The 13,402-nt window shown below is 33.5% G+C and overlaps 2 protein-coding genes and 1 pseudogene across 2 annotated transcripts; 2 read left to right on the top strand and 1 right to left on the bottom strand.

The window, feature by feature from the left end:
- Window positions 1-1,113: 1,113 nt before the first annotated feature.
- Window positions 1,114-2,720, top strand: LOC148193424 (uncharacterized). The gene has a single exon (XM_088098370.1). It carries the CDS (start codon window positions 1,165-1,167, stop codon window positions 2,473-2,475), a length of 1,311 nt encoding a protein of 436 aa, XP_087954496.1. The 5' UTR covers window positions 1,114-1,164; the 3' UTR covers window positions 2,476-2,720.
- Window positions 2,721-7,415: 4,695 nt separating this feature from the next.
- On the top strand, window positions 7,416-9,415 carry LOC148193423 (exonuclease V, chloroplastic pseudogene; annotated as a pseudogene).
- A 140-nt stretch (window positions 9,416-9,555) lies between these two features.
- LOC124830282 (putative ribose-5-phosphate isomerase 2) lies at window positions 9,556-10,177 on the bottom strand. Its single transcript, XM_047303946.2, has one exon. It carries the CDS (start codon window positions 10,146-10,148, stop codon window positions 9,606-9,608), a length of 543 nt encoding a protein of 180 aa, XP_047159902.2. The 5' UTR covers window positions 10,149-10,177; the 3' UTR covers window positions 9,556-9,605.
- Between the last annotated feature and the right edge of the window lie 3,225 nt (window positions 10,178-13,402).

The raw sequence follows: 13,402 nt of genomic DNA, 5'->3' as shown, positions 1-13,402 counted from the left end.
ATATATATATATATATATAAAGAAACTAAAATATCACATAACATATTTTTGCTCAGTTTAGCATCTATTTGATTCCATGTTTAAATATCAAAAATAAAAATTAATTTGTAGACAAATCAGAATTAATCAAATATGTACTCCGACAACATTTGAAAATGCCATGAGTATTAAAATTTACTGACTTGTTAAGCTTTCATGAAAATATCTTTCTTTTTATTTTTATAGAAAATAAACCCCTTTCAAGTAAAAAAAAATCAAATTAATCTTCAAAATAGTCAAAATTAAAATAGTAAAAGGTACTGTATTAGGTTAATCGAATTTTAAAATTAATATAATTAAAAATAATATATATTTTAATGTCAAAATCTGGTTAACATATTTTTTTAAAATTTATTTTTTATGTTAAAATTTAATAAAAATTTTAATGTTAATATACTTACATATATATTAATATTTTAAGGTTTTACAATATAATTCATTAAACTAAAATAAATAAAACACATTAAAAAAATGTAAAACAAAAAAATTGAAAAAACAAAATAATAAATAATATAAAATAATAGAATGAGTATTGAATTTTGAATTTGTTCAGATTTCAAAATTCAAAAGAAACAAATATCATATTTCAAAATTTAGAAAATATATTCGTGGAATTTTAAAATTTGATAAGTTATTTAACTGAATTTGAAATTTAATAAGTTTTTTTATTTAAATTTTTAAATTTGATAAGTTCATTAAAATAATTTCAAAATCAAGTTAGTTTATTAATGAAATTTTGAAATTCCAATTTTAAAATAAATTTCGAAATCTAATGTATCCATAAATTATATTTTGAAATTGGTGAATTCTCAAATTTAATTTAAAATCAGATTTTGAAATCTGATTAAATAAAGGGAGGTGTAGCTAAAGATTTAGGTTAAAAAAAAGTAGGTTGTAAATGGATGAAGTAATTACAGGAGAGGGGGAAAAATTACTTAAAAGCTTATTTAGACACTGAAATTTTTGTTGGAAGTGCAAAAAGAAATCTTGCAGGTGCATATAGAGGAGCCCACAATTCAAAAACAGAAACACACCTTAACCTAAAGACTCGATTGTGCGGCTTGTGGTACTTAACCTAAAAAGACTTGATTGTGCGCGAAGAGGGCCAGATCTTAGAATTTCAAAATGGATGAAGTCATGAGAAAACTGAGAGAACTGAGAGACAGTGGTCCGTCTAGCTCTGGGGGATCAGGGCAACAGGAAAGCACCCAAGCTCCGATTTACTCTGGGATCCTGCCTCCAACAACCACCACCACCACCCAAACATCTGCACCAAATCATTGGGATAACGTATTCAGGCACCTTCGGCCTGTAATATCTCAGTTACCAGAGGAGTATGAATGTCTTAAGACGCTGACCTTCGAAGAAGTGACTGGAACCGATGACTTTCCTGATGACAAACTCCGAGGACGAAAAGCCATGCGACTGATTCCGTTAGAAGACAACCAAGTGTGCCGACTTGGTAAGGATATTTTTGAAAGTATTAATTCTATCTCACAATATCATATAGGTGTTATTTTTATTTTGGCATTTCAACTGAAAAACCCTGGATATGGAAGAACGGAGAGAATGTTCCCAGCCGTCGATGAATTAGAGATTCCTGAAGATATCGATTTCCCTTTACTAAATCGATCTGGAATGTTTGATGGTGGTTATGCAACAACTATCCATGAATCTGGAGAAATATATGAAAATGCTAAGGCATATTCATTCTTGGCTTGTTCTATCCTGAAATTTTCTGTCCGATCAGCTGAGAACTTTTCCAATTCTCTCCAACACATTCAAAGCGGTTTTCGTCAGTTTTATGCTAGAGATTTCCCTCTTGGAGGTATCAACATACGACGGGATACCATATCTACGATTCATAATCATTTCTCAACATCTGAGCTTCTGAGAAACACTCTTTATAGGTTTTTGTACAATGCAAATCATAGAGGAATGGTCTGTGGTGTACAGAGTTTTATATATGATACACATTTGACCTACACCGGTATGCATGTGGTTCCCATTGCCTTCAAACTCTGTGAAGCTTTTCAATGTTCATCTGGACAATTCCTAGCAGCAATATACGCCAAAAGGTTTGAGCCTCAGATACGGGCCCTTGAAACTGCCTTCTTACTTCTTGGTAGTAAAGAAGAAAGGTATCGCAGACAACTGTGGAAATATGGAAGGATATTTGATCATACCTTTCTCCTACCATTACAAACCAAGAGATGCCCAAAATTCGCATTCATTCTTGCATGTATCTTGAAAAATGAGAGCCCAGCTGCCAACTCTCGAATCTTAGAAATAAAGCAATTTCAGGAAGTCAATCAAAGGGACAGGGAGAGGTTGGAAAATGGAACAAGATTGCACATGGCTGCTTTTAAGAATTCTTTAGCATCAAAAGAAAATTACAAATTAATGACTAAACTGCTGGATTATTTGTATAATTGATATCCAAGTCATAATTTTCACTAAAATACCCTATTAGGGGAGGTAGGGCTAGGCAGGGGAATGAAAACTATTAGTCCTTTCAAGGTTTGTGAATAAGTAATGGTCTAACAAGGAATATATTCCTTTACTTGGATGATTTAGATGCTTTGTATTTTTCAAAAAACGATCAAATTGTTGGAATTTTGTAGGTTTAATCATTTTCAAGGTCTTTTTTTATGCAGATTTGTCTCAAATTGGCCTTTCAGTTAATTAGGTTTCTGTTTATGCAAAATTGATTTATTTGAACTCTTTTCGTTAATTTGAATGAACAACGTAAAGTTTTTAGTCACGTAGCATGTCCAAATGGTAGCATGTTGGGTTTGCAAATGTTAACTACGTGGCACCCAACACAGAACCTTCTCCTCTATTACGAATAGTATCAAAAGTCAACCCTAGTTCAGTCAAGCCAAGTAAACCCTAACAGTCATGTTCACACCAACATTTAATTTCTATCATTAATGTACCTCCAGATCGAAACCTACACTCATAAAATTCCATAAAATAGAACCTAATTGCTATGAAACCTAGTGCAAAACGTTCAAATCTCGCCACTACCTTCCTAGTCAGAACCCAAAATCGCGAACGCAAGTTCAAACCCTTTGCAAGCCTCCTCTACTACGACTCCAACATCTTCTCCAACCTGCAAAATAACCAAACCAAAAGAACCATAAATCGCAAATGCGAGAGAACAACCACCACCAAAGAGAAAAACCCCTCTCGGCTCATGACGACTCACGCGAGCTTCCATTATTGTTGTATTCGAAACCCTAATTGGGGATGGAAGAGGGCTGCCCATGGCAGAACCCCATTAGATGCTTAAGTTTGCTCAATGTGTCACTTGGTTAACATTTGCAAACTCAACATGTCACATGACTGAAAACTTAACGTCATTCATTCAAATTAACGGCAAGGGTTCAGTTGAATCAATTTTGTACACAAAGACCTAATTGAGTTAAAAATTATCTCAAAGACCAATTTGAGACAAATCTGCATAAAAAGGACCTCGAAAATGATTAAACCAATTTGATATAATACTTATGAGATTAATGAGATTCCAATATTGATTCTTAGCTACCAAAAGCAAAATTCTGTATTTCTTCTAGAGAATCTCCTAATTGTTCTAGAGCAACTAGAAAGAGATTCTTTAACCATAAAGAATTTAGTTCAGATGTAGTATACCTATCCAAAAGTTTTTGCAACTTAATCATGTATGAGGGAATCATCAAAGATTTTACCTTTTCGAACTTTGTCGGTAACTCATTATAGACTCGAGAAACAAAGAGAAGATGTGTACGAACAAGATATCTAGTAAAAAGGAGAAGGAAATGATTGAATAGAAGAACTCCTTAACATTTAGCTATTTCAGATGTGTCGATATCAATAGTAACTCATTATTTCGATGAGTCATTTGTTTGGACAAAAGACTATGAAAACAATTACCCGGAATTTCACTTATCAGATTCAATTATGGAAAACAATATGAAATCTGACGAACTCGCCATAATATATCTAACCCATGCATAATATCATGAAAAAACGAATACAAACTTTTGGGTGCTACTTAGTATTAATAAAAGGTTAAAAAAATATCCAAAAATATGAAATTTAAATATTTGTATCCTGTGGAGGTAAAGGAATTTCAATCTTTAGGAGTATAACGAGTCTTAAAAAGATTTATTTTTTCAAGTGTTTGTTTATTGATCTTGTAGGTCTTTTAAATTGCAATGACTATTTCTTATTTTAACCTTTGAATTGCAATTACTAAATCACAATTATGAATAGATGTAAGAATTTATTTTTAAATTATCTTACTATGTTTATTTTTATTAGTCTATGATAATTTATTAATTTTTATTTTTTTCTCTAAAAAATGAAAATTTAGGGAATTTGTATAAAATAACAAACTTATTTCATGTAATTTCTATATGTCTATTATCATTAGTTAGGTTTTTTATTTTCAATTTTGATAATAATCTCGTCTGATTCCAGTTATTCATCCTAAGAAAATATAACTTACTTTATTTGTAATTTTGAGAGAATAGTAAATTTTAGTATAAAACATTTTATAACTTTTTACTATATTAATTATAATTTTTGATCTTGAAATTCATGATCAATATAGATTTATATTTAAGGTTACATATTACCTTTCGTTTTACTTCGTGAACAAATAAACATTATTGAAGCTTTTCTATTTGAAATTGTTTTAGGTTTAATTTCAATTATTTTGTTTGGATTATTTGTATCTACAAATTTATAATACGAAATATTTGATTAATTAATGTCTTTTGTAACATCCCAAAAATACAGTGTCAAAACCATATAATAGAATAATCACATTTAATAATATTACAGCTCAGTCTTACATAATAGAGAAGTAAGCTTATGGCCGAACGACCTTTACAGAAAGAACTAGAAAATTAAAATCGAACAACAAAAGCAAACCCCGACTGAACGGTTTACAAAAGACTATACCGAACGGTCCTATCAAAAGACGAGAGAAAGGATGATCGAACGATCATCTTAAAACTAAGCTAATAAACAGACCGAACGGTTCTACTGTTCGGTCTTAACTTCTACCTCGACTAAGTTATCTTCCTCCAACGCTTCTTCCAGCAGCTCGTCTCCTTCTGCTCACATCCACATGGATGATCATTGCAACAGAAGGACAACCGATCGTACAAAACAGACAAGACAGAAAGACATAGGGTAAGTTTATGTAATTTAATTCATGTATAAACATATATTTCACGCAATCAATACCAAACAAGATAATTCATCACTCGTTCATACAAAGCCTAATACTAGACTAACTGTCCGGACTGTATGAATTTTGTGGAGCTACGACGTTCGTGCACCCGGGTGATGTAGTAACTGGGATACCCTCAACAACTGCCACCCGAGGTTAGTCATATCTGTCCAAATTAACCATAAGAACTAGGACCTCTTGTCGTTCCCACACATGACTTACCCTCTCTACGTGAGGACAAGTAATCACGGAACATCAGGATGAACCGCCAGCTTAGCATGCCCACATTCATACTTTACCAAATTTCCAATAATCATTCATGAGCTATTCCTCCCCGGAATGCTCGTCCATAATTCAAATACATTTAATATACATCATATTCCATCATCTTCCAGTTTCAAACTTCAGTTTTAACTAAGACCACTTAAGATACAAAAATACCGAACGTTCACCCTGAACTCAAAATTAGACCGAACCCTTGGAGCGAGACCGAGAGATCTCCAGTTCCAGAAAAGATTAAGACCGAGAGGGTTACTACCAAGTTGAGAACGGACCAGAGTACAATCGTATGTCACAAGAACAAACAGAAAGAATGTGATTTACAAGGGGAGTCAATTCAATGAATTGACTCATCAGAGTTCAAAGACTAATACATTGAATAATCACATGAAGAAACCGAACGCTTATAAATACTTAGTCTATTTGAATTTAACATCAGAAAACCGAATGTCAGTCAAAGACCGAACACGGTAGAGAGAGTATAATATTGAATTTAGACGAACCCTATTTTCATCCAGGTAGTTTATAGAAAATAGAATGAGCGCTTGGTGTAAGACCCAGCAATAAATAGTACGAACGCTTGGTGAAAGACCTAGCTCTAAATCGTACGAGCGCTTAGTCAAAGACCTAACATTAAATGATACTAGCGCTTGGTAAAAGACCTAGCATTAAATGATACGAGCGCTTGGTGAATATAGAATATCATTTGACTAATGTTCAAGAACGAACGGACATACTACTACACAGATATACTTAAGTTTTATTTTAAAATACCGAGGAAATGATATCCTTGGTGGAATGCCTGTACACAAATTGTACTAGACGAAGACGCTCGTCCTCAACATAAATTCTTTCCAAATGAAAGAATTCAGTTCTAAACTAGTCTCCTATAAAAACCGAACGGTCAAAGACCGTTCAGTAACGAACACACATTATCTTAGGGAAATTTCATACTTAGAAATCATTTATCTCAATTCATTTCTCAACATCTATTTTCATAAAATTAAACACCCATACCATAGTAAATAATCATACTTCATATAGTCAAAACATATCAACAATCATACTTCGTATAGTCAAAACATATCAACAATCATAATTCATATTAACTCATCAACTCAACGAATGTACATGCAATTCAAACAACATACAAATTAAATTATATAAGCTTCCCTTACCTCTAATGTGAGCGAACGTTCACCAATAGAACCACTTATTCACTTCTAAGAATCCTTCTACCTTCAACGCTCAACAATCCAAACTACACAAGGTGAAAACCCAACACTATCAGAACCACTCATTTGAGAAGGGTGATCAACACATGAAACCAGGACTTGGTTTGCATGTCCAAGAAAACGCACGACTGAAAGAAGGAAGAACTTACCAGCTCAGCTTCACAAACCGAACGGTTTAACTGGAAGCTCTTGACGCCTGAAGTGTTTCTGCGGTGCCTGAATGATGATCGGAGAAGAGAAAGTGAGTGTTTTCTTAGAGAGAAGATGAAGGAGATGTAGAGAGAAGGAGGAGAGAATGAGATTTTTCAGAATCTGGGGAAGAAGGGTGTATGAAGTGAGTGGAGTGGATTTTCTGAAAATCAAAGTTTTGCTTCCCAAGTCAAAAACGGACATCCGCTCATGTGTCAACACATGTCCTCCACCAGCTGAGTGTCGAGCTCCTCTCTTGACACGTAAAATCCACTAAAACGAATCTTAAATGGATTTTAATGGCTCTGACATCTTTTTTTTTTTAATTTTCTATTTATTTAATTTCATCTTAATAAAAAGAATAAAATTATCAAAATAATAAAATAAAAGAATAATAAAAATATTATAAATAAGAAAATGGTACATTATGATATATATCTACTTAGCTATTACTAGAATTCCTCTGCACTAATGATAAAAATATAAGAATTCTAGTCATTATACACTGTCCTTTTAACAAAAATAAAAAAAAATTGACAAAAATATAAACAGATATGGTACAAATAGTAAACTGGAGGCAGGATGAAGGGATACATCAAGTTGTACAGGGAAAGATATATTTTTTGTGCATAGTATTTACCTGTGGGCTACATTACTTTCTAGATAGCTTAGCAACGAAGGTTTTCAACCAGAGCCACACAATATGCCCTGATAAGCCTTGGTTTTCATTGGCAACTTTTTTTTTTTATTTCCTACCAGTGACTGTACCAACTAGTGAAGAGTTTTCTTTACTTAATATCATGTTCACACTCTTTGCTTTACATGATCATGGCTTTTAGACATAAGAACACTGTCAGAATTGTTCAGTTTACCGTTTGAATTATGACCCCTATACCACTTTACCATTAAGTGTCTAAATCCCAAATTGCTTTTCAATCTTAAGTGCTTTTTCTTTCGTAATTGTCTACTTTCTTTGAACTGTACTAAGATTCCACTACGTTTCCTTTGTCTTCAATTATTTTTCCTTTTTCTTGACGATTAAGCCTTCCAACTCTCACTCAACAGCCCCTTTTTAACAAGATAATCTCAACACTCTCAATAGTTTATTGAATTTCAAACTTGGTCGACCAACATCCACCATGGTGAGAACACCCTCCAAGAAGATCCCACTTGTGATACTAAGCGATGATGAAAACTTTTACACTGAAGCTTATACACCCTCAAAACACAAACCTCCTTCAACCTCTAAGTTGCACAGAAATGGCAAGTCAATTGACTCAGTTTCAGGTAAAGCCAAGAGAAGTCTGTCCATGTGTTCAGAACCTGATATTGAGGACTATGGCGATTTTCTGAGGAAGAAGAAGAAGAACACCAAAGCAGATAACAACACTTTACTCCACCGGTTTAGGAGCAAGAAAGGGTTGTTTGTCACCGATGTCACCCAAACCGAATGGTGTGAAAGGCAAATGGAGTTTTCTCTCTTCTCTGAAGAATGGAAGAACAACGAAGGCAAGCCAATGTATTTTGGAGGAGAAAGGAACACTGAAGCTATGAAAGCTGGTAGAAATCGACATGTTCAACTTCAACTAGAGGTTCAGACTACGGTGGAACTGGAGGCGAAGTCAGCTGAGGATGTCATGGCAATGAAACTTGTTAACTTCATAAATGGGGTGAATCAGTTGCTGTTTGATGGGTTAACACGCGAGCTTCCAATCCTGAGTTTTGCTTTTGGAGAAGGCATATGGATGGTGGGGAAGATCGATGAAGTTCAAATGCCTAAAGCAAAGAAAGATCATAATCCGATACTAATTGAGTTAAAGACTCGTTCCCAAGACACGGTTCCTTCAGAAGCACAGAAAAGAAACGGAAGGATTCAGCTAATGTGTTACAAGTATTTGTGGGACAGTTTAGTTGCACATGCTCATCATGATTTCCCACGCAAACAGTTGTATGATTATTTTGAATTGAATCCACGTCGTACTTTAAGTAAAGATCTACGAGCAGCGTGCAAAGAGTCTGGATTCACAGCACTGAATCTTGGTGATGTGGTGAGGTGTTACCAAAATACATGCAAGATACTGCAACCTTCTAATGAAAAGTTAGTGTTGAGATATGAGTCTCAGAGGGACCATTCAGTGCTGGTTGAAGAAAAGATTGCATATGATGAGGGTTGGGTGAAGAGTGAAATAGGGAGTTGTCTTGAGTTGTGGCTTGGACAGAGAGAAGCCAGTTATGTGGCTGAGGATGAGCAATGGAAGTGTGGTTACTGTGATTTTGTTTCTGAGTGTCTAGGATACACTGATACCGACAGTGAGTAGAAAGAAATATACTGTGATGTAGAAGTTAATTTAAAATTCTGCAGTCATTTTATATACTCTTTTTCAATCTTATCTTTTGCTTGTATCAGTAAATTCAGCAACAAGATTTTCATGTATTGTTTCGATTTCAATGATTTCTGAACTTCTTTTAATTCTTCTTTCAAACAAACTCCCTCCCCAAAACATCCTGATTCGATAATATAAAAGGATTTCATGAAAATCCCCTCCCCCTAAAATTTGTTAGAACCCTATGTCAAAGCTCAACCTTGTCCAATTAACCTACCTTCATTCTCCTAACCACCTCCTCCAAAACGCCAGCAACTACTTATTCTTCACCGTCAAGCCAAGTTCCCCTGCCACAATAACAGTGGTAGCCATATCCAGAAACATGCCATGCTCCACAACACCAGCAAGCTGCAATATTGCGACACTAGCAGCCTTCAAATCCCCGATACTCCTCTCGAAATACAAATCCACGATGAAGTTCCCATTGTCCGTGACAAAGGGCTCCTCCTTCTCCCCGAAAGTTCTAAGCTTTGCAACACACCCAGCCTCCTCAAACAGCCTGCGTAACCTCTCAGCAGTGAACTTCCAACAAAATTGAATAACCTCAACGGGCATGGCCAATCCACTCCCCCCTATATAGTTCACGAGCTTGGACTCGTCAACAACAACAATAAACTTCTTGCATGCGCTCTCCACCATCTTCTCCCTAAGGAGGTAGCCACCGCGACCCTTTACGAGGTTGAGGAAAGGGTCAACCTCGTCGGCACCGTCGATGGCCAGATCGACGACGGGGTGGGAGTCGAGATCGGACAGGGGAATCCCAAGGGAGAGTGCCTGTTCGTAAGACATTTTAAGCATAAAAAAACGCCAGAAAGATAAAAGAGACAGAGAAAATATTCCAACTAAGAATGCAGGCATGCAGCTTCCCAGCTTTTTTCTGGAGGGATAAACCTTAAACTGTTTGTAATTTAATTAAGTACACATCATTCTTAAAATGAAAAAGACTAATATAATTTAACAACTTTAATTCAACCATAATAAATTCAAAGGATAAAAAGTGTAATATATTTACATTTTCCAAATAAAAATAAGAAAAACATAAGTTTTTATCTTTGAAACTAACTTGAGAGGATATATATTATAAATTCATTGTAAACTTTTAACTTTTAATTTATTCATAATTAATTTTAACTTACTAATAAAATTATTTTTTTATTTGTTTCACTTCGTAAGAATCTTCACCGTGCATGTTTTACTCAAAACTTTTATGTGATAAAGTGTAATCTACTGTTAAATAATTAATTGTTCCTAATATTTTTATTTAGTATAACTGTGTAGTGGAAGAATACACAGAATATTATTGTAATACTAATTCAATATTTTATTTAATTTGCTTGTACGGTAAAAAAATTCTCAATTATTAGTTTCTTTATAATAATATTACTAATTCTGTAGTAGAAGAATACACATAAAATTATTTGTATTTGTATTTGTATAGTATGGTCACTGTTCTAACAGGTGATCCATTTCATTCAGTAGCAATCAGTTACTCTTATTTGTTTTTACATTCCATCTTTAATGAATTTGTTTGGATCAATGAAAATAAGTAAATTTGAATAAATAATTTGTAATTGATATAATTAATGTAATTAAAAAAGTATTTTTTTTCTTTTAATAATATAAAAATTAAAGACGTAACCATTTAATAGTTTAGTAAATTAATAATTTTAATTGTTTTGTCAAGAAAAAAATTATGACTTAACCTCACATCATAAAACTTAATAAAAAGATTTAACATGAGAAAGATATATTAACAAATGTACTGTCATCACAAAAATAGAGGATGAGGATTTAATTCCTTATCTAGATCATTAATTCTTAACTAGATCATGTGTCACTTTATTTTCCACACTAAACTTAATTACTATGCAAAATGAAAATTTTGTTTCAAAGAATTTCGAATAGGTTTTATAATAGTATATATATATATATAATAGTTTTATTCAATTTATCATATTTTTTCACTTTAAAATTTTATTTTGGTTTAAAATATCTTTCCCTTATTGAACTGACTAATTTGAGACTAACTAAGAGTTTTTCAAAACATTAAACTCAATAACTAATCTTTCTCGTACAAAGAATACTTCCTGGAGGCCTACTTGCTCAGTGAATTTTTGGGTCACTTCACGATCAAGCCCTATGAGTTATGTGGATTTTTATAAAAACATTTTCACTCAACAAAAAATTGAAAAACAGTAATTTATTGGACCAAAATTTCACATTTTTACCAAACAAACAATTAACAATCTCAATCATCCTAATCTCTCTTAATTTTTCAAAATATTTTCGCTTAATAACAAATTCTCTTACCCGACAACCGAATTCATGGGAGCCAATTTCACTAGGTTTGCCCAATAAATTCGAGTTTTCCAATGAGTTTTCACTTTTGAAACTCTTTAAAATATCAGTTTTTACTTTTGACAATTTGAAACTTGAAAAATCAAGTTTGATCAATCGAGCTAATTATGTATTTTTGTCTAATATAAGTCATCAAAAGTCGATTTAAATCAAATTGATATATGTTGATGGAATCATGCCTGACATAGTCTTCTTTTTGTATTTTTACATTTCATTATATATGTATCTTAGCTTACAAGGAGCATGAGTTACTATAAATATCCAGCTCATCTCTTTTAATTTTTACTTTTGAGAATAATAAGAATTGAATTTTGTGAATCAGAAACTATTCTCTCTTGAAAGTCAAGTTAGATAGTCCAAAGACATCCTTTAGCCACCTTCCAAACACACTCATCCATTTTTCATTTTCTTTGATTTTCATGGTGCTTCACCTTATTTCTCTCTCCTCCACGACGTAGCTTTTCCACCACTCCGCTTCTGCCTTGTGCACGCATCATCAGCGCCTCACCACATCCTTTTACACGTCGCTGCTCATTCAACCACATTCATTTTCCACATTCCATAAACCATATCATCTTCATTCGCGAGCTTATTCCTTCAACCTCAGATCTCTCACTCGCATCTTTACTTCACAGAACCACATCTTCATTTTATTTCTTTCACGCGAGCCAGGTCTTTCTCTCTCGCGAAGGTACTGCTCTGAACCCTTGTTTCCCTCTCCACTTCATATTTTTGTCATTTTCCTCCATTCAAACCTCTCACTCGCGTCTTTACTTCACAGAACCACATCTTCATTTTATTTCTTTCACGCGAGCCAGGTCTTTCTCTCTCGCGAAGGTACTGCTCTGAACCCTTGTTTCCCTCTCCACTTCATATTTTCGTCATTTTCCTCCATTCAAACCACTTTTCTATCGATTAAAACCCATTCCACCTTGTGCTCTTCGTTTTTCACCGATTAATTTTGATTTCTACCGTTTAAAACACATTTCCACCGATTGATTTTCGATTTCCATCGATCAATCTTCATTTTGAACCGATTAATCGATTCATTTTAGGGTTCATCCGTCAACCTAGGGTTTTAGGGTTCTTCGAGTCTAATCCTCTTCGTTTTTTAAGTGTTTATTGTTTTTTAGGTTTTTCTCAAATTCTCGTCATCATTTTCATCATTTTGCTACGTATTACTCGTTAGAGGAAGCTTCGAAGGGGTTGCATTGCACCTTCGATCACTTCTCGGAGCTGCACTTCCATCACATGTTCTCAAATTGGTCTATAATCACTCATTTTCATTCAACTCATAATAAATATTCAACAAATCAACACCAAGAATATTGCTCAATCTATCTCATCACAAATACACTACACGTCACCAGTTCGTCCAATCACAACAAAGTAAATTAATCAATTTAAATATATAGCTTGCTTTACGTGAAGTTGATTTACTATTTAAAAAACTTCATTGACTTTATTTAACACATGTTAGTATATATTTAAACTAATAAAGTTTATATCAACATATTTTAACAATTTTAATCAATTAGATAATTCATCTTGATTCCTTCTATAACACATGCAACAACTTTATAATCATCATGCTAACATATCTCAAAAAAAACTTAAATAATGATAAAAAGTAAACTTACTCTGTATAAAATAAGTAGATTATAATATTCTATTATTGTAATATACTTTGATTT

The sequence above is a fragment of the Vigna umbellata genome, chromosome 9, assembly GCF_029865625.1.
Source record: "Vigna umbellata cultivar VRB3 chromosome 9, Vumbellata_1.0, whole genome shotgun sequence".
Taxonomy (NCBI): Eukaryota; Viridiplantae; Streptophyta; class Magnoliopsida; order Fabales; family Fabaceae; genus Vigna; species Vigna umbellata.
This window is presented reverse-complemented; position numbering and strand designations above follow the sequence as displayed.

Excerpts from the sequence above, each read along its gene's own strand:
- LOC148193424 (XM_088098370.1), top strand. The coding sequence starts at position 1,165 with ATGGATGAAGTCATGAGAAAACTGAGAGAACTGAGAGACAGTGGTCCG.
- LOC124830282 (XM_047303946.2), bottom strand. The coding sequence starts at position 10,148 with ATGCTTAAAATGTCTTACGAACAGGCACTCTCCCTTGGGATTCCCCTG.